Source organism: Anabrus simplex, chromosome 10, assembly GCF_040414725.1.
Source record: "Anabrus simplex isolate iqAnaSimp1 chromosome 10, ASM4041472v1, whole genome shotgun sequence".
Taxonomy (NCBI): Eukaryota; Metazoa; Arthropoda; class Insecta; order Orthoptera; family Tettigoniidae; genus Anabrus; species Anabrus simplex.
In genome coordinates, this window is record NC_090274.1 from 53,171,296 (window position 1) to 53,192,339 (window position 21,044).

General features: G+C 40.4%; 1 protein-coding gene across 4 annotated transcripts in view; it reads left to right on the forward strand.

Moving 5' to 3' along the window:
- LOC136881943 (inositol polyphosphate 5-phosphatase K) overlaps window positions 1–21,044 on the forward strand; it is a 120,148-nt gene that overhangs the window by 20,344 nt on the left and 78,760 nt on the right. For all 4 annotated transcript variants that reach the window (XR_010861051.2, XR_010861052.2, XM_067154408.2 and 1 more), the window contains exons 5-8: window positions 655–830; window positions 1,445–1,678; window positions 4,769–4,922; window positions 20,684–20,821. Coding sequence is in view for 2 of the 4 variants with exons in the window: in XM_067154408.2 (XP_067010509.1) it covers window positions 655–830; window positions 1,445–1,678; window positions 4,769–4,922; window positions 20,684–20,821 (702 nt within the window). In the remaining 2 variants the exon portion in view is untranslated. The remainder of the gene's footprint in view (window positions 1–654; window positions 831–1,444; window positions 1,679–4,768; window positions 4,923–20,683; window positions 20,822–21,044) is intronic.

Genomic DNA, 21,044 nt, shown 5'->3' on the forward strand with positions numbered 1-21,044 from the left:
GGTTGGATAGGATAGGTGAAAGTGATGTGCCTGGCACAGCTAAGTAGAAACAATGCCAGGACTAAGCTAAGGGCTCCATGGTCACCTACCCATACCCCCAATTTAAGAGCCCCTAGGGCCCCTTTTAGTCACCTCTTATAACACCTTGGGTGTTATTCTACTTCCCCCCACCCCCAGAGGGAGATGGGTGTGAAAGTCCTGTTTGGAGAGATATTACAGCAGTGCTTTTGATGAATGACAACAGTCACACTAAAGAAATCTTTGTTTTCTTCTGTGTTGCTGCAGGTGTAATATTTATCTTTATTCTTTCAAGAGGCATCTCTTTTTGTAATGGTACATGTCAAGAACTCTTAAAGTGTGCAAAGGATTTAGTGAGTGCTCATTTCATCTTCTTCTTTATGGCTAAATGGTTAGCGTGCTGGCCTTTTGTCACGGGTCCCGAGTTCGATTCCCGGCAGGGTCGGGAATTTTAACCATCATTGGTTAATTTTTCTGGCACTGAGGCTGGGTGTATGTGTCGTCTTCATCATTTCATCCCCATCACGACGCGCAGGTTGCCTACGGGAGTCAAATCAAAAGACCTGCATCTGGCGAGCTGAACTTGTCCTTAGACACTCCCGGCACTAAAAACCATACGCCATTTCATTTTTCCAGGGTAACAAAGGAGCCGTCAGCATTCGGTTGAGTATCTATGGCTGTTCGGTGTGTCTGGTCAACTGCCATCTGACTCCTCATGACAACCTACTACAAGAACGCATCACAGACTACAACACCATCATCAAATCTCACACGTTTCAGGCTAAGGAGACTACGAACATTCTGTTCCATGAGTGAGTATTTACTGTTCAGCAGTTGAACTTAAATATTGTGCAATTGTTGTCGGGTTACATTTTGTACTAAATTAAACACTTGATCGAATCTGCTTTTGCTCCTTGAAAGAAAAAAAAGTGCCTGAGCCCTCTGAATTAGCGTGATAATTTCCTATGTTTAAAGGCTTCTATTACACGATGTTTCTGGGTGTTTCATTCCATTAGAAAGCTGAGGATTCAGTTTGCATTAGATAGGCATAGTTCCCTCCCACAAAATTCCAGCACCTTGGCATATCTGAAAACGTAGTTGGTGGGACATAAAACAAATATATTTTCTTTTTCACGTCGTGGCCAACTAAAGAGCATGATTGAACTTATTTAGCAGATGAATTTGCTTTCTTCTCTGAGTCTATTCATCTCCTTGCTGTTTTTTTTTTTTCTTCCGTACTTCTGTCCATGCCTTGGTGGTTCTTATCTTGGGTTTTTCAGCAAAATGATGTTTGTTCAGCAATGTTCTAAAGCTAGGTCTGTCTCATATAATTTCACCGGTTATGTTGATTTCTTGAAGGTCTTTTTCAGTTTCAGTTACCGTATCCAAGTATTATTATTGTCAATAGTGTAAATTTCTATTTTAGTTATGTGTTCTGGATTGGGGACATGAATTTCCGACTGGTGGACGAACCTGGTGTCTCGTTGTCAACAGACATCGAAGCCCTGGTGGAGAAAGGCGAATTGACAAGGTTGCTGGAGAAAGATCAGCTCCGCCGGGTGATGGCCAGCGGTGAAGCATTCAGCGAGCTGGTGGAGTCTACTCCGACTTTTCCGCCGACGTACAAGTACGAGTTCCACTCGTCGCGATACGACCATAAGTAAGCAGACCTCTTTTATATCTCATCACCAGTCACTTTTCATTGTTCCTCCTGCCTTGCCAGATTTTTTTTGCTCATATTTCTCTCAGGTGCAGTTTGTTGAGGGTTTTTTTTTTTTCACTGTAAATTTATTATTTACAGAGTTGGGAAGTGATGGAGTTAAAGTAATCTAATTACTTGTAATGATTACATTTTTAGTAACTTTTACTTGTAATTTATTTCTTGAAATAAAATTGTAATTGTTAGATTCTAGTAATTGGTATACATCACACGGAAGCAGAAATATGAAAGAATAAATTATGATGAAGTTAAATTTTTCACTTTTACTAGAGTGGAACTAGTAGCTTCACCAGTTCCGGATGAGGTGCTTTCAAAGACACTCCAACAATGTTCTTAAAATTAAGCACAGATATTCCTCCAAGTGGCCCTGAAGGGCACCTTTTCAGTAAATGCAAAGATGTATTTCCCCCTTAAGATGACAAGGATTAACGATGGGAATTTTAAGCAGAAATTAATTTATTTGCAAAGTAAATGGAAAACCATTTGAAATGCTAAAAATTATTGACGAAAATAAAGATGATGGAAAAAAATATAATTTTGAAACTTCCAAGGTATCATTTTTAATCTCACTTGGTGATGAGAGCCGCTTAATGGCTCTATGTTAAAAGAAACCCCACAAAAAATGAAGTAATATACAATATAACCCCGATGTTGCGTGACCTCGATTTAACGTAAACCCGCATTTAACGGAAGAAATTTCAAGTCCCGAAAATTATTACATAAGAGGAATGCAATTTTCTATTCGATTTAACATAATTCACAATAAGGCAAAACCTGCATTCAGCGTTAAGGAAATGTTAAAATTCTCAAATATCTAGAGTATTTCTATTCGTTTTGGTTATGGGACATTAAGAAGCTATGAAAAAGACTTCATAAGCTCGCTAAGTATGATTCAAGGCAGAAGAGGAATTTAGAGCGCGGGCACTTAGGGCTAACGTGAGATAATAAGATGTACAATATTATAGGGAAGGATCCACCTTTCAATACTCCGTAGTAAAAAGTAGTTACAACCTGTTTAATGGGACCGGTTTCAACACATTTAGAGTGTCATCATCAGCCAATTAGCGAAGATCTTAACAATAACTAACATATTAAACATAGGCAAAATATTAACATTGTATCACATCGTGGCAATTCAGTTAATGTTCAAAACACAATAATCACAGTCAAGAGAGTAAACAGAACATCACTATCTTGCGCCGAAAACAAATATATTTGAAGTTCATAAGCAGATCAAGTATGCACTTATGTAAAGTCGTTGCTAGGCAGGTCTTGTAGGCATTTGTTTTCCGGCCGAAGGGTAAAAGGTGACGTGAATGAAGTCTTAGGGAAACAGTGTAGGAGTTAATTTAGTCAAAATCAAAGTGGATATAAAGGTTTTAAAATAATTTAAAACGTTAAAAAAGAATAAGGCCAAATAAAAATATATTAAAAATGGGAAGAAATAATGAAAGAAATACGAGGTTCAACTCGAAACAACTTGCCGTAGTAATTGATAAAGAAATGATAAATAGAGAAAGGGGGTGGGGGACGTTTATTAGAGGGTGGTGATGGTGGTTATTGTTATTAGAGGAACTCGGATACACATCCGGCCGCGGCCACTGTATTACAGTAGAAGAGAACCCCCCCCATTTTAATGACAATGTTATTATGCAAATATGTAAATTATTGCCTTATGTGAGTTAAAACAAATATTGTAGTGGAAAGGAAATTTCATCAAGATTATAAAGGATTTTAAGTGTATGTACGCTTTGCAGTGATATGAAGAATATCAAATGACTTCTTCTCCTGTACTACAACAACATTATGAACATATGCCCAATTCCACATCTCATCAAGACTGTGAATTTCGATTTGTATCTACGCTCTTGAATACTACAAAGAATATAAAAGACTTCTTCTTCTCATATATTTCTACAGCTAAGTGAACTAATTTCTTACAACAAAAGTGTTTTCATGAAATTCTAAAAACAATTTTTCATACTGTCAAACTTCTATGTACACTATAAATTGAGGATAGTTATGTCCACCTTTTCAATACAAAAACAATGTGAGGTCATTAACACATCACATATTTATTACCTTTCAAACATTGGGACCGGTTTCGGCATTATTTGTATGCCATCATCATACAAATGGTTTCGGCATTATTTGTATGCCATCATCATACAAATGGCATACAAATAATGCCGAAACCAGTCCCAATGTTTGAAAGGTAATAAATATGTGATGTGTTAATGACCTCACATTGTTTTTGTATTGAAAAGGTGGACATAACTATCCTCAATTTATAGTGTAAATCTAAATTCAATACGGACCAAAATGAAGTTCTTAACTTTAAATTAAACTTCTATGTTTTAAGACCATCTTTAAAACCATTGTGTTTCAAATACTCAGAGAGACAGTGCAGTAAGAGAATGTAGAGTGTGGGTTAGAGTGAGTTGATATATGTTATTTGTCCGAATCGACTTGAGTGAGAGAGTAGCCAGTCTTGCCTTGCGATGGCAAAGTGAATAATCAGGGCGTGGATTGTTGATATCTGTACTCTTCAGAATCGACTGTGTGATGGTGAAGTGAATAACCAGTGTGAATCAATAGTAATCAATAGTAAATTGCTTCAGTGTGTTTACCTGAATAGTGTCGTGTTGTGCATAATTGTGTGTTGTTAAGGAATAGACGTTGCAGGAATCAAGTGGTTTTTTTTTTTTTTGTAAGGAAGTGAACTTATCTCATGTGATATTTATGTACACCAAAATAAAATCGCATTGAGAACGATAATGTTCTATCTTTCCTGTGCACTTATTTGTTCCTTTCCAGGTCAGATGTTCTAGTGACAAATGAAGGAACTCTTTTTCTGAGGCTAAATTCTGAATTCTGGAATTTACCCACACCCTCCGCTTCCATTTCTGTTTGGAACCTGTCAGTGATCAAACCTGATTTATAGTCTTTTATAAATTTGTTAAATTATTATCATTATTACTACTATTTTCCAGTTCCTGCCATTTACTGCTCTGCTCTGAATGTCCACAGACGCCGCCCTTCGTGGACTGATCGTATCCTGTACAAAGTGAATGCCAATGTGTACGAAAACCTGATCCTGAACGCTGAGCAGATTTCCTACAAGAGTTACAGTGGCTACATGCAGAGTGATCACAAACCAGTCATCGCAGAGTTCATCATCAAGGTAAGGCTTTCGCTTTCAATGGGAGCACGCTTGAACAACTTGGACAGTAGAAAACATTGGGTTATGGTCACAATCTGATGTGAGTCAGCATTTTGCTTATGTTGAGAAAAGCCTTTCAAGGTTATATGGATTTAGGGAGAGGTCAATTCCATCTCATTGCCAGATTGTCGGAATGATTCCTATAGCTCATGTGACAGCATCATACTTTATATTCCAACAGCTTAGTTTCTAAGTTGATAGTTCCCGAACTATGGGACCAACCCAGACCGAATGCACGATATTTGTACTCTGTGCTACGGCAGCTGCCTCAACCGAACTTACGTGGCTTGTGGCTGCCCTACTTTAAGCGTGTATACATTCTTATATGAAATCTTACCTTATAAAACATGCTAGAAGTATCGTCCTTCCTGGGTTGTACAGGCATTGTATCTGGTAACCACATTCTGGCTGATGCAAGTAAGTTCTACCACTGTAATGTTTTTGATTTCATTCGTAATGTTTCCTTTCAATTCCTCCAATGTGTGAGGATTTGTTCGATACACTTTTTTTCTTTCAGTTTACCCCAGAAGTAAAAATCACACACTGTTAGATCTGGAGAACGAGGGGGAAATAGACCATCACTGATCACTCTGCAAACACTTCCGAGATTGCAAGAAGGGAATCTTCTGCTGTACGAGCAGGGGCTGAATCTTGTTGAAACCACCCACATGAATTTTCTTCTTCCATTAACTGATGGAAGAAAGGTGTCAAAATGTCCTCTGGATACCTCTCTGCATTTACTGTCGTCTCGGAAAAAATATGCCCAATTATTCATCTTGCACTAACAACACACCAAACAACAATCTTCTTATCATGATGAGGGACTTCATAAACACCATTAGGATTTTCTGCACACTAATAGCGAGAGTTATGACTGTTCACATGATCATTAAGATGAAACCAGAACTTTTACACATGAAAATATGGTGTTGAAATGATAACTGTCTCACCATGTTAACAGGCAAGATTCAGACGGGCGGCTCATGCTTGCGCGGTTGAACATGTGCAGGCTGCTTGCAACTATGCGTGCACCTCCCATACTGCAGAGACCGAGCTCGATAGCTGCAGTCGCTTAAGTGCGGCCAGTATCCAGTAATCGGGAGATAGTAGGTTCGAGCCCCACTGTCGGCAGCCCTGAAGATGGTTTTCCGTGATTTCCCATTTTCACACCAGGCAAATGCCGGGGCTGTACCTTAATTAAGGCTACAGCTGCTTCCTTCCAATTCCTAGGCCTTCCCTACCCCATCGTCGCCATGAAAATGAAATGGCGTATGGCTTTTAGTGCCGGGATATCCCAGGACGGGTTCGGCTCGCCTGGTGCAGGTCTTTCTATTTGACACCCGTAGGTGACCTGCGCGTCGTGATGAGGATGAAATGATGATGAAGACAACACATACACCCAGCCCCCGTGCCATTGGAATTAACCAATTAAGGTTAAAATCCCCGACCCGGCCGGGAATCGAACCCGGGACCCTCTGAACCGAAGGCCAGTACGCTGACCGTTCAGCCAACGAGTCGGACATCGTCGCCATAAGACATATCTGTGTCGGTGCGACGTAAAGCAAATAGCATGAAATAGCCCATACTGCAGCTACCGTAGCCCAGAGTACAAGCACCGTGTGTTCAGTCTGGGTTTCTAAGAGAGATTATGTATGTTGCCAGGGGTCCAACAGCATGAGAACAGCTGATACAACATGTCTGCACTTCAAATAGTGTGTAAAATGTTCTTGATCTCCAGTTTTGGATGGATGAACTTCTCCGTGTTGCATATCCTCCTGCAGACAATCTACCCACCACTTTTTTGGTCACCCTCAGGGTTACTGTCCATTAGGGCTAAGTTCAAGCACCCATTTTGCATTTGATTCTCCATTAGCTCTGCCTACCTGTCCATACGAGCGCTATCTTGCCTCTTTAAGCGTGGCTGGTCCAGTAATGGGGTGATCCGGAGGTTATTCCTAGCATCTTCATTCCTTAGGTGGTCTAGTCTTCTAACACCCAGCAACCGTCTTAGCATCCTTATCTTCATTACAGGTCAACATACTCCCCCTTAGAGTGTTACTGGACAAACAACCTTGCTATACACCTTAGATTTTTGATACAGAAGAATCTCCTTGTTGCAAAGTATTAACTCTTGCTTAGGCATCCATTGGCATGTCACTGTGAGTTGTCATGCGGGAGCCAAGATACCTGAAATTGGAAGATTTCACCAGCGGGATACTATCATCCAAGATCATGCTACGTGTCTCGGCGTAGCAGTCCAGATATTCAGTTTCTGTTAGGTAGAGCAGTTGTCCAGTGGTGTTTTCCACTGGTTAACCTGATGTTCAAGTTTATTCTGGGAATTGCTAGCCAGTGTATCATTTGATTACAGTAAGGTCCGTGGATGAGGCATTTGCAGATTTGCAGTGTCTGAGTCCATGCGTAAGATGAATAGCAATGGGGACAAAGTGGATGGATGTCCACTCAAATCCTGAATGGTTCAACAACTCCAGCAGCACAGTGGACAGAGTTTGAGGTGATGTTATAGCAAAACTGTGTCCAGCGTGTGCAAGCCTATGGAACGTCATATCAATGGAGTAAATGTCAAATGAGTTCATGCTGGGTCCTGTTGAATGTCTTTCAAGGTCTAGAAAGACTTCACCAAATGCCTCCTAACAGACGGTGCTGAGATTCGGTCAGTAGTTTTGCGTCTCTTCATGAAGCCACACTGGTTTGATGAGATGGTGACGAAGATGTCGGACTATGTTCTTAGCAGATGTTTTTCTGTTTTGCAGAGGACAGTAAATACCCCACGTTGTTTTCTTGTATTTTTCTGAACATACTGAGGACCGGTAACATTTGCCGCATCTTGCATTTCTTCACATGTAGGAGCCTCTCTTTTTATTTCTTGTACTACTTCTTCTTTGGTGGATTGCTCACTATCTGCGTTTAATTCTTGTACTGTACTTCTAAATTACCATCTCTTTCATCATATGAAGCGACATCATCAATAAATTCAATTGCACTTTTGTCACGGAATAGCTGCTGCTTTGTAGCTTCTGGGTTCACAGGTCCTTTTTGTTGTTCCTCTTTCTCTACATTTCGATAAGTCATTAAGCTCTCTGGTCCATAGTCAACTATAGACAGTTTACAATATATGCAGCTATACACCATTCTATGTACAAATTAACACATCAATAATCCACTGAAAAAGTAAACCTTAAAACAAAACCCTTCTGCAGTGGCAACAAAGACCGCAGACGGCGACGTCAGGAGTCAAGCACAGTGAAAACGACCAGGCTTACAAGTAAAGCTCTCCACTGACTGACTGGTAATGGAAAGAGGAGCAGTGAATATAAATATGTGCAGTCATCGAGTCCATTGAGTGGTACTGGAGGGAAGGAAGCTTTATACCATGAAACTGTTTTGAAAGAATAAAAAATGTATACACCTAGTCTAAAAGACCATGACGCAACCCTTCGCAGGTTAAGGATCTTCATTACTCGACACAGGAGGCGGATTGGGCGGGAATTTGAGCAAACGGTGACAGATGGATTAAGTGCAAAAAGAAGAAACCTCATACGGTGTGCACTTAATCTGACATTGAAGGAAAAAAGTAAAGTATCAAGAATCATTGAGAATGAGGAAATAAATTACATGCCACTAATGACTGACATATCAAAACAGTCAGTGGGAACATTTCATTAATTTCTGAGTTATAGGAATCCTCTGTTGATATATCACTGCCACTGTTGCCAGCTTCTAGACAGATAATTAAGTTTTCTACGGTGTTCTCCATTACTCTTTCATTTTCCTGTGCCTCATGTGTCTCTCCCAAGACATGATAATAACAGACTTCCTTGCTACCATTGCTGGAGCTTTGTGAATGAAGGACGGATAGGGAGCACTGTCCGTTTTTTAAAAGCAATTTTCAGGCAGGTTATTAATAAATGAAAATACAAAACCAGTTCTGAAGTATGGCACTGTTCATTTTCTCATGGTAATTCACAGTTCTTTTGGACCTGAACACATACAGACAGTTGGGTATGAATCCATTTACCGTAGCAGCCTTTAGCACACACCACTAGTCTTACCTCTTAGTGAGCTGGGCCAAGTGTTTCAGACAGTAGAATGCTGGCCTTCCGACCCCAGTTTTGCAGGTTCAACCTTGGCTCAGCCAGTGGTGCTCAGATACACCAGTTTCATGTCAGTAACTTTACAGGCATCTACATGGGCGCCCGCAGGATCTTTTCCAAGGGGGGGGGCACATTAACAATTTTCTTGAATATAAATACCAATATAACGTCAGCAACATTAAATTTTTTACAGAAATTTGCGAATATAACAGATGCTAGATGACTGTCAGTAAGTTCAGTTTATGAAATAATCTGGTATGATATTAAACAACTGAACATCAACTTTTTAGAATTCCAGGGGGGGGGGGGCAAGCGCCCCCCTTGCCCCCCCTTGCGGGCGCCCATGGGCATGTAGAAGAACTCCTGCAGGACAAAAGAGGTCTACACATAATGGTTGAAACGCACAGCTGCATTGGGTGTGGCATAAGGATTTGGCACAGTAATTTGTTAGTGTGTGTTTGTATTATTGTGTACTTTTGTATCAATACGGTTGCTTGAGGAGATGTTACTTAAATAATCAAAACCATTTTTCTTTGTTAAGTTAATAAAATTGTAACATTTTGTTACTGAAGTGATATAGAAGCGGCACAGTATTCAGCATTATTCTGCTTCACAGTTGTTCATAGGAGAATTGAGCATGTTAACCCCCTAAGAAAATAATTGCCTTTCAGTGTGCTCTCTAGGACCTTTTTAATGGACGCACCACCCTGCCCATTTTACAGACTGCCCGGCTAACGTAACCTAGATATTTGCTAGTTACATAATATTGATATATATTTGAGTCATTAGTTGTTGCAAATTAAAACGTCAATACTGTAAAACTGTTTATTTAAATGGTAAATCTGTGTTATTGTTAGCATAATTCCATCAATTACATTGGAGTTTAAATGTTTAGCTTGACTATCACGTGCGCGGTGTCTGGATTAGCGCGGAATCGCATGCGAGCATTCAATTCTGTGGGATGTCACAAACCCATATGGCACTCCTCAGCAACAGAGTGGTAAGCCCCGGTGTCACATGATTAGGAACGAGCTGTAGAACATTAGAAGTTTAGAATACTCTGTTATGTCTTGTTTTTGATAACACGTAAATAGTTCAATATTGCAGTTAATGTTTACCTGTTGATATTATTTTTAATGCCCTAAGGGGAATAAATTGTAATGTTATCATATTCACTTTTTACGTAGTATTCCCCGCCTGGCTACTCATTCCTGCCACCCGGCTGATGAAAATTTCTGGGGAGAACACTGCCTTTTATTTTGTACTTTATACTGTTTAGCAGTCTTTGAAGTAATTATTTATTTTCCTATTACACATTGACTATACAGAGCATAGTGTTTCATGCATTTTGTGCAAATGCTGTATTGAACACATTTAATAATTTATGTCCTTATGAAAGAATATATATATATGTCGTGCATGGAGTACCCTAGTTATGAATGTGTAATATACACCCCTCCAGACTTACGCTAACTGATTACGTCCTGGGCTAGTGCTCGTAAGAGCTGTTTCTCATGCACGCAGAACTATCGTCAGCACGTGACCTTGAACATGCCTGGTATGAAGGATCAGGGTCTTCCAGAAAGAGTAGAGGGGTCTGAAGAGTAAAGGTTGCATTCTCCATTAAAATAAAGGAGTACTGGAAATCCAGTAAGGCTGACAAGTGTTAACTGCGGTCTTTAAGGCCAGTCTCCACTGATTAACATTTAACACCAACATGTTAAATTTAACATGTTACAATGTACATGTATATTATAATTGTGTCTTCCAATTAATTGACTTTGCATGTTAACTCACAATGTTGAGGTTAACACTTTTAACATGTTGACGTGTTTTCTGCTCCAAGTGGAAAACGTAAAGTCAGTTTGTTGTTCATGAGATGTTGTCACAGCTTCGGTAACTTCCATGCTGTTTCCATGCCAACAGATTGCCTAAACGAAGCAAATGACTTGCTTCTCGTGAAGTAGGATTATAGTTACAACACTTCGCAACACTCATTCTCTTTGTTATAAGCTACAAATAGAGTACACGCACATGTGTCGTTCTCTCTGCACTTTACTAACATTTATAGTGAGAAATGGAGTGGAGCAAGGTGATTACTCTGGACTTAATTTATGATATATATACCGGGCGAGTTGGCCGTGCGTGTAGAGGCGCGCGGCTGTGAGCTTGCATCCGGGAGATAGTAGGTTCGAATCCCACTATCGGCAGCCCTGAAAATGGTTTTCCGTGGTTTCCCATTTTCACACCAGGCAAATGCTGGGGCTGTACCTTAATTAAGGCCACGGCCGCTTCCTTCCAACTCCTAGGCCTATCCTATCCCATCGTCGCCATAAGACCTATCTGTGTCGGTGCGATGTAAAGCCCCTAGCAAAAAAAAAAAAATTTATGATATAATAGAAATGCCTTGTTTGTGGGATGTCTCATCAAAGGAGTACAGAGATAAAGTGAAGAAAGCCGACAGTTTTCAGGAACTCAAAATTATCTATAATTGTTCCCGCAAGTACATCGAAAAAAAAAAAAAAAACCCTAGCGTCTTTCCGCTCCCAGTTCAGTCGATAATTGCAAAAAGTTCAAAAAAGTTGCAAGTCGGGGCGGGAGTGGACAAAGTTTATACTTCAAAGTGGGTTGCTTTTGAAGCATTGAGCAGGATGAGGGGAAGAAATGTGCCTAATAAAACTGCATTTCTAAATCATAACAAGAAGCAACAGTGGCAATAACAAAGGCCAAATCCTCTTCATCTGAGTCCATTATCCTTGTTCGAAAATACCAGTCACCACCTAAATGTATTTGCTGTATACAAGGAACTTAGTATACAGTAACACAACATAAAGTTTATTGCTTCAATAGTTTTATACAGTATTTACAAGAAATATAACTAAACTTTTCTTGAAGCTTGATTAATTGCACGCAGTTAATGCTGATACTAGACTGAAGGTCTGTGGTGTATATACATTTACACAAAGTGAGAGTCCTATATACACATTCATTCCTATCTTGATGAGATAGTCTGTTCCAATGAGAATGTCCTTGGATAGTCAAAAACTATCTGCTGAGTAATAACAAGTGTAACTCGTAGCGAGAGTTCGTATTAACAGGAAGCTAGTATTAGGCTTAGACTTGCAAGGAACTTGCATTAATATTCTTAATTAGCAGAATGCTAAGATTGACGTCGGAGCACTGGGAGGACTTGAGGGAGTAGCTGAATGCTTGACTCGGGGCTCGACGTGGCTACGGGGATCAGGGAAAGTGAGGCAATGCCCAGAGGTGAGACCTCATGGCCAGAAATCAGTCCAGCTGTTCAAACACATTTTAAAGAGGATGCCTACGTGTCTGACTTGCGGTGTGGTCTGGTCATTGGACACTGGGGTAGTCCTGGAGAGGCGAGGAACGTTGCTCCTTATATAGCACTGGCTGACGTCACAGACGAGCATGCCAGGCGCAGTGCAGTCACCTCGTAGGCTCTGGAAACATCGGTGATGAGGCGGGCTGCGGAGCTTGTAGGCGCGGAGCTTTAGGTGCGGAGGACACACACAACAGTATTACCACAAATTGATATAATGAGCTACCTGTATATAAACAAAGGAAGTCAAGTTTAATATGTTTATTAAGTGTGGACACAATGTTAAATGAAACAGTATTTAACATTTGACATGTTGATGGTGTCACCAGTTAACCTTAACACTTTTAACATTTCAATAAACAGAGAGGTAGATGATCTGCCTAGTCAATACTGTGTTTTAATTTTTTTAATATTTACCTTTCACCTTAACATTATGTCTAGTACATGTTTTGAGAATATGCACATTCTCTTCTTCAGCTAGTTAAATTAAAATTCCTGTGTACAGTAAGATCTAGTGAAAATGGGGGCCCCCCATTAAGAAATCTAAAACTATGACCATTACAATGTAACATGTTAAAAATTGAAGGACGGGGGCATGGAATTAAATTCCATCTTGTCATGTACAATAAAGCACAGTAAGATGATGTATGTATGAATTAAATTGTTGAGCATTGAGTCCTGTTGTGATGTGAGGTCACTGTGTCCTTGGTGTTCCAATCCTTTCTTGTAAAATTCAGGTGGGGTGGTATTAAGAATAATATAAAATGATATAAAAACTTGTTGTCAAGCCGATGCCCTCCGTTAATAGGTGTGTTATGCAGCCAGGTTGATATGAACTTAATATGGTCTGTAAGAAGAAAAAGTAAAATAGAAACTGTAACTGGAAAACTGGACATAAACAAAATGAGAATACAACTTGTTAAAATATTAAAACTTACCGATGTTATAATATAAGTAGTGCATAAGGCTGTCATGCAACTGTCAAGGAGATATAAAAGCAACTGAAGTTGTTTAACGACTGATTGCGGAGTTGCAGTGGGAGGCGCGGTGGATGGGAAGAGGGGTGGAGGGTACCGTCACTGATACTTTTAACATTTAACATGTTGTTCTTAAATGTTAATCAGTGGAGACTAGCCTTTAGAGATCAAAACAATATGCAGGAGAAGGCCAGGTTGAAATTAATGATCACTTTGTAAAAAATAAATTGGGATTCATCAATGCAGTATACATTATCACAGTCTATATAACACTTTGTGGTGTTGTGACATGAGCACAAAACAACTAACTGTGATCTTTGATCTAGGGAGATGATGAACAGGAGCTACAACAACAGTTGAGTGTACTGAATAGAAGGAGTGAACAATGGGGATTGAGGATCAACGTGGAGAAGAGCAAGACAGTGGTGAGGAACAGAGGAAGTAAAAATGGTTTCTTTTTTCCTGTACAAGTTGTTTTACGTCGCACCGACGCAGATAGGTCTTACGGCGACGATGGGATAGGAAAGGACTAGGAGCAGGAAGGAAGCAGCCGTGGCCTTAATTAAGATACAGCTCCAGCATTTGTCTGGTGTGAACATGGTAAACCACAGGAAACCATCTTCAGGCCTTCCGACAGTGAGGTTCAAACCCACCATCTCCCAAATGCAATCTCACAGCTGTGCGATCCTAACCTCATGGCCAACTCGCTTGGTGGAAGTAAAAAAGGAAAAGTAAGTCTCAAAAATGGGGACAAGAAACTGGAAATACTTGGGAAGTGAACTGACAGGAATTGGAAGACTGGATGTGGAAATTAGTAGAAGTGCTTTTTACCACCAGGTGTGGAGATTTGGAATAAAGATGTACCAATGACGGCTAAAGAATTGAAGTACGAGGGGTATTATTTACCTATAATGACATATGCAGCAGAAACGTGGACAATGACTCAGAGAGATGAGAGTACAGTACAGGCAGCTGAAATGAAATTCCTGAACAGTATGGTGCAGAAGACAAGGCGGGATAGAGCGAGAAATTAAGATGTGCAAAAACTAAGTGACAAAGAGGAACAGAACAGATTGAGATGGGCTGGGCGAGTTGGTGAGTTGCGCAGCTGTGAGCTTGCTTCCGGGAGATAGTAGGTTCAAACCCTACTGTTGGCAGCCCTGAAGATGGTTTTTTTGTGGTTTCCAATATTTGCACCAGGCAAATGCTGGGGCTGTACTTTAATTAAGGCCATGGCCGCTTCTTTCCTATCACATCGTCGCCATAAGACCTATCTGTGTCAGAGCAACGTGAAGCAAATGTAAGGGGGGGGGGGGGGGGGGAAGGAAAAAAAAAAGATTCAGATGGTTTGGACATGTTAAGCAAATGAAAGACTGCCAAGACAAGCACTAGAAAGCCAGAAGGACAGGGAAGAGAGGACAAGGAAGATCAAGATATTGCTGGATAGACTCTGTGAAGATTACAATGGAAACTGGACTAGAACACAGTGTTGGATGAGGAATGGTGGAGAGACAGGACAAAGTGGAGAGGTACCTTCTCGGTGTCAGCTGGAAAAGGGGAAATTATGATTGTGGTGATGATGATGCGATCTTTCGATTCAGCAGCATACTATCATTGACTTCCTTATTAGGGAGGAAATTCTTGCTGCTGTAATTCATCCCACAGACTTCAGTGTGCATGTGGAGATGTATGCATGGGCCCTAGGAGTGTTAGGAGATGAATGAGATGTTGCAAAGAGAATAGGTGTGTGTTAAAGCCAACACCGACACCTAGTCCCTGAGCCAGAGGAATTAACAAGGCACTATTAACATCCTGTGCTAGTTTCCTCTTGATGGCTGCTTAGCTTTAGAAAATGGCTCTAAATTTCGGCTGGAGATTAGTCATCTATTAACCACATCACTTTGCAGGGAAGGAGAACTTCTTTCCGGACCATTACTAGAAGGCTGCTAACTCGTACATCTCCAAGAAGACTTGTTCGATTTTCACCAGTCTTCCTTCAGTGACCTTAGATTGGGGAAAGTCTTCGTCCATAAACACCTGTGGATTAAATAGGTATGTGCCGGTAGGCTGGAATGAATGTTTTGCCTTCTCTTTATTGGCATAATGAAAAAAATAGGCAAATATTACACTTTGTTAATGTATCCATTTGTCAGGCTTTGCTGCGTAAGCATTCTTCAGTAATCAAAAGAGCTCTTACCCATACTAAAGAAAGCTGTGAAAATACATAGAAATCCTAACAATTTCAACAGGGACACTGGCTATCAATTAAGTAATACGTGGCTGCCAGCCGTTAAGGATTTACGTAGGTAGTTCTCTCCCCTGTCCTTTCACTCCTGTTATTTCGTTTTGATGTTTTCCAAATTCATACGTTCCTCATCACCAGATGGTTCATTCCAGGCTATGGGGGTGTCTTTCATTGCACTTTATTTTTTATTTTATTATTACATTATTACATTCATGTCTGATTTGTCTGATGACCTTTCTGTTACTTCTCATGCACTCACTGTAATAGGATCATCTTAATAGGAGCTTAATGGTGTCATCAGCTCTCGCTTGGAATGCTAGTGCAGTGCCAGCATACAGAGAGCCATCTGGTGACGAATGAGCATACCACTTACATGACCAACAGTAAAGCATTCTTAAATTCAAACCCTTATTATTGGAGCATTCTTCCTCATGAACAGTCGAGATTTTCTTCTGAAGACACAGAGCAAAGTTCTCTGCGAAATGTAGAGTTTCACCTTGTTTTCTTGACACAGCGTAAGCTCAAAAGCCTATGTCATGTCTACAAGTACGGACTGTGAAAACATCAATGTTAATAAAATAATTCTTGGTGTAGAGGCCGAAGTTTATGACTGACACATGGAGGAAATTATTATAAAGGGTAACAGCTTGAATGCTGCAGTGCAAAAAGGTAAACTGTGGAAAACTGGGTCATTTGCAGTTGGTTTGGTATAGCAGATGAAGTGTTTGATTTAGTTGACAAAGAGTCCTGAGTTAATGAAACCACTGTCTTATATCATGGGAAGCATGCCTTTAGAAAGTTCAGGCTTCATCCTCTTTCCCGGTAAGATTATAGTCAGGGGTAGAAAGAATCCAACGGGATTTATTATATGCACTACTGTGGCTGATCTCTTTCTACCAACACAACTTTTCCAACTAAACATTACCCTTTAGAAGAGATGGCCTTTGGAATCTTGTTTTGGACACTGTATATTCATGTTTTATCTGTAGTAAATGTGCCGACATTTTTTCTCTTCTGATATCACTCTGTGATTTTTATAAATCCATTTATATAATGATTTATTGCAGCCAGTGGTCACTATTAATGATGCAGTAATAGGCTACTGTAATATAGATACGCAGTTATTCCTCTATACAGAACTTGGTCAGAGAGTGTCCTCTATTTTCACGTCCTAACACGTGGTATATATTGCATGTCATGTCATAGAGCTTGCATACACAATCTGTTCCTGGGTTGTGGAATTCTTTCAGTCTGCATATGGTATGGTGGGATCTGTGTACTGCTAGCGGGGTCACGAGATGGCACAACTCATAGTTGGGTTTCTTTCAGTCTTCTGGGATCATGGCATTAGTACTATCTGGGATCATGGCATTAGTACTGTAGAAGTCTAGCCTAATCGCCATTTGTAGCACTTTGTTGTAGCTTTGCGTAGAAGGCAGAGGCAGCTTCTGGCGAAGCTCCTCTAAGAGGAACGGTTCCCTTGTTGGGTCATAGGTGCGCACTTAGAAAGCCAGATGCTTTTTCGAGGTATGCTGCTTTCACTTTCTCTAGTTTCCTCAGGCTATTGATGTTGAGATTTTCCCATACAAGTTCTAGGACGTATGTAGTTATTGTTAGTACTTTTATATGGAAGAGTTTTATCGCTACTGCTATAGACATCTTCCTTATATCTGTGATGTCATGCATCACTTTGACTGCTTGAGTAGTCCTGCTTCTGATATGTTGACCGAAGACATTTCCGTTGAGCTGCAATTTGCTGTTTATTAAACCCCATAATCCTACCTAACCTCCATTTTTCAGGAGCTCAAGGGGTCTGTTGTATAGTTTTGCAGAAATCTTTAACACTACCTCCAAGATGAAATTGGACAAAGGGAACGATGATGATGATGATGATGATGATGATGATGATGATGATGATGTTCATATGCTCTGATTCCATATATATTGCAAATTGGACACATGATCTTTTATACTAGAAGTAGTTCATCCTTCAGCCTAGTAAACTTACATCCTGTATACACTGCACACTCTCACACTCGTTCAGAGCATGAGCACTCAGTACGTACATCTGTAGGCTAGCCACCAACGTCATTATGGAAGCATTTGCCCATATTTAAGTTTGTTTGTGCATATTCAAAATGCCTCTTACAATTAATGGGCCCGCCGTGTGTGAAGTACGCACTGTGATTAGTTTTCTAAATGCAAAAGACGTGAAAGCTGTTGAAATTCATTGTAATTATTATTTAATATTAAACACAGTATGTACATATGATTCTAAAAATATAGAAATTCACTGTCAATACAAGGTTTCACCTTTTGCATAGTGAGAAAGAAGAAGACGTGTTCTTTATGTGCAGCCAAACAGGTGGTATAGTGAACAATGTGAGCTGCAGATTTCACAAACACAGTCGCTGGATACCTGGTGAAAACCTTTCTTATTACAAATACGGTGATGAAAGCTATGAATTGCTCCTCTCGTATAGAAGTGACATCCTGTAGTTCAAAACTGGCTGCTTTCCATTCATCCTTGTTTATGGTGAGAGTATTAAAGAATTCTGGGTCTCTGGAGTCGTTCGTCCAGGAACCTTTGGGTAGCTGGGGTTGGTGTCAGATTATAAGTTGGTAGCAGGTCTTTTATGAAGGAAGATGTTTGTGCTAGTTGGTGTACAAGTCGATTTGGTGAAAACTTTGAGATGCAGAGGGCTCTTTTTATGTATCTGGCTTTAGTTCTGTCCAAAGTTTCCAGATTTCTGTAATGAAAGGTACGGCCATGTTATCTCAGTTGCATACGGTGCTACCGGTGCAACTTTCAGCTTGAATGATGACATTGCTGTGCTTAGTGAAAGGGATTTGAGATTGCGAATCTCCATTGCAGCCTTTACCGCAGCCACTGTTCGAGCTTCAGTGTGCCTTGTGAAAGTGATTCCAGTGACTTGTAGAGTCACCCCTAAATATTTGAAAGATTTGACTCTTTCAATTGTTTGGTTTCTGCAGGTAAATATATGCGTTGATGACAGTTTCCCTCCTTTCCGGAACTTCATGACCTTCGTCTTACTCTGGTTTATATGCATATCATTCCTTTGAGACCATTCCGCTAGTCTATTGAAAGTTTCCTCTAATGAGCTCTTGCTGTTGCTAAGTATAACCACATCATTTTCATACAAGTACATATTCACATCTCCAGGTACTACCTTTTGTACTATGTCATGTGTGATCATATTAAGCATCATGGGACTCAGGGGGGTCACATTGGAGTATGCCATTCATTTGTATGGTATCTTTTGACTGAAGAAGACCATCACTAATGTTTATTACATTCCCTTCCATGATGTTGATTATTAACTGGAGGAAATGATCTTCAGGTACTAAAGCTGCTTTGAGCTTTTCTATAAGGATGTTACGGTTTACCCCATCAAATGCGTTTGTATAATCGATGAATACCGCGAAAGCATGCCCTTTTGGTTTCCTTATTGAATCTTTAATATTCTTGAGTACATGGTGCACTGTTTGTACTGTATATCTCCCTGGCATGACCCCATATTGTTCCATTGGCATGATTTCCATCAACCGGTCAAAGATCCTGTCCCTAATTTTATTGGATAGCATCTTAAAGGCTGCACATTCTAGTGCGATCCCTCTGTACAAGTCTGAGCTCTGAGGTCCTTTACATAACACCTTGAACATTGATCTTCTCCAGGCGTTAGGGATTGTCCGGAGTTCTCTAGATTTGTTATATAGTGCTGTCCATATGCTGACGGTGTACGGGAGGACCTCCTTGATTCGTTCATTTGTGATATTATCTGGACCGGCAGCTTTGCGGGATTTGCTTTTCTGTACAACTGACCATACTGGTGCTTCTGTTATGTCCGAGTATGTTGAAATTCAATTGTCAGATTAGTAGAGTGTATGGAGAACACACTATGAATGAAGGAATGGTAAGAAAATGGGTTAAAGCATTTAAAGAATGCCGTACAAATGTCCACAATGAGAAGTGTACTGGGTGAACGTCAGTCATTACTGAAGACTTGCTGCAAAATGTTGATGCAAGGGTTTGAGAAAACAGACACTTTACGATTTTGTCACTAAGTTATGAGTTGCCTGAAATTTCAAGGAGTGTTCTTTATGAAATTGTATCAGGGTGCTTAGATTATCAGAAGTTGTGCTCACAGCTGACAGAGGTGCACAAAACCAAGCGCATAGGCAGTGCTTTCACTTTCTTTGAGCTGTACACCAATGAAGGTGATGCGTTCCTAAGCCGAATTGTCACCAGCAACAAAACATGGGTGGCTTATATTACGCCAGAATCAAAACAGCAATCCATGGAATGGAGACACTCAACATCACCTATGCAAGCAAACAATTTCAGCTCGCAAACTTATGTGCACTGTGTTTTGGGATAGCCAGGGTGTATTGCTTGTGGATTTTTGCACCAGGGTGACACAATAAATGCTGAGACTTATTGTGAGACCTTACCTAAACTCCGTAGTGCAATCCAAAACAAACGGTGTTGCATGCTCACAAGGGGATCCTTTTGCTTCTTGACAATGTGCAACCTCACACAGCTAATCGAACTCAAGACTTCATCGCTTCATTTGGTTGGGAGCAATTTGATCAGCCTCCGTATAGTCCTGACCTAGCACCTAGTGACTACCACTTGTTCCTGCACTTGAAAAAGCATGTAGGAGGTCAGTGCCACAATGATGACCTAAAAACGACCATGCTGCAGTACTGGCACATCAGGCAGCAGACTTCTATGAGTATTGAAGTTGGTTTCATGATATGACAAGTGCATCAGTATGCTTGGAACTTAAGTCGAGAAGTAGTTTTAAGGTACAGGCTTCCATATAAAAAATATAATTGTTTAAAAAATTGCACTACTTTTCTTCCTATATCAAAACAGTATTTACTTAAAAAACATGCCTTGTACAATGTAATACTTACTCTGTTTCTTTCGATGAACTTTGTTGTTTTGTAGTTTCTGCTTTGTCCAGCTAGCGGTTAACTTTGCCTTAACATATAAGTTAATTGTATCTTTCTTGCAGGTATTCAGCGACTACTATGAACGTGTGGTAGAGTTCGATCCCATCCCGACATGGTACATCGAGGAAGAGAACTTTGCAATGTACACCCTTTCAGGTGATGTGGAGCCAACTGCCTGGGACTGGATCGGTGCCTATAAGGTATAGTGTGACTGTTCTTATGGTACCGGGCGAGTTGGCCGTGCGCATAGAGGCGCGCGGCTGTGAGCTTGCATCCGGGAGATAGTAGGTTCGAATCCCACTATCGGCAGCCCTGAAGATGGTTTTCCGTGGTTTCCCATTTTCACACCAGGCAAATGCTGGGGCTGTACCTTAATTAAGGCCACGGCCGCTTCCTTCCAACTCCTAGGCCTTTCCTATCCCA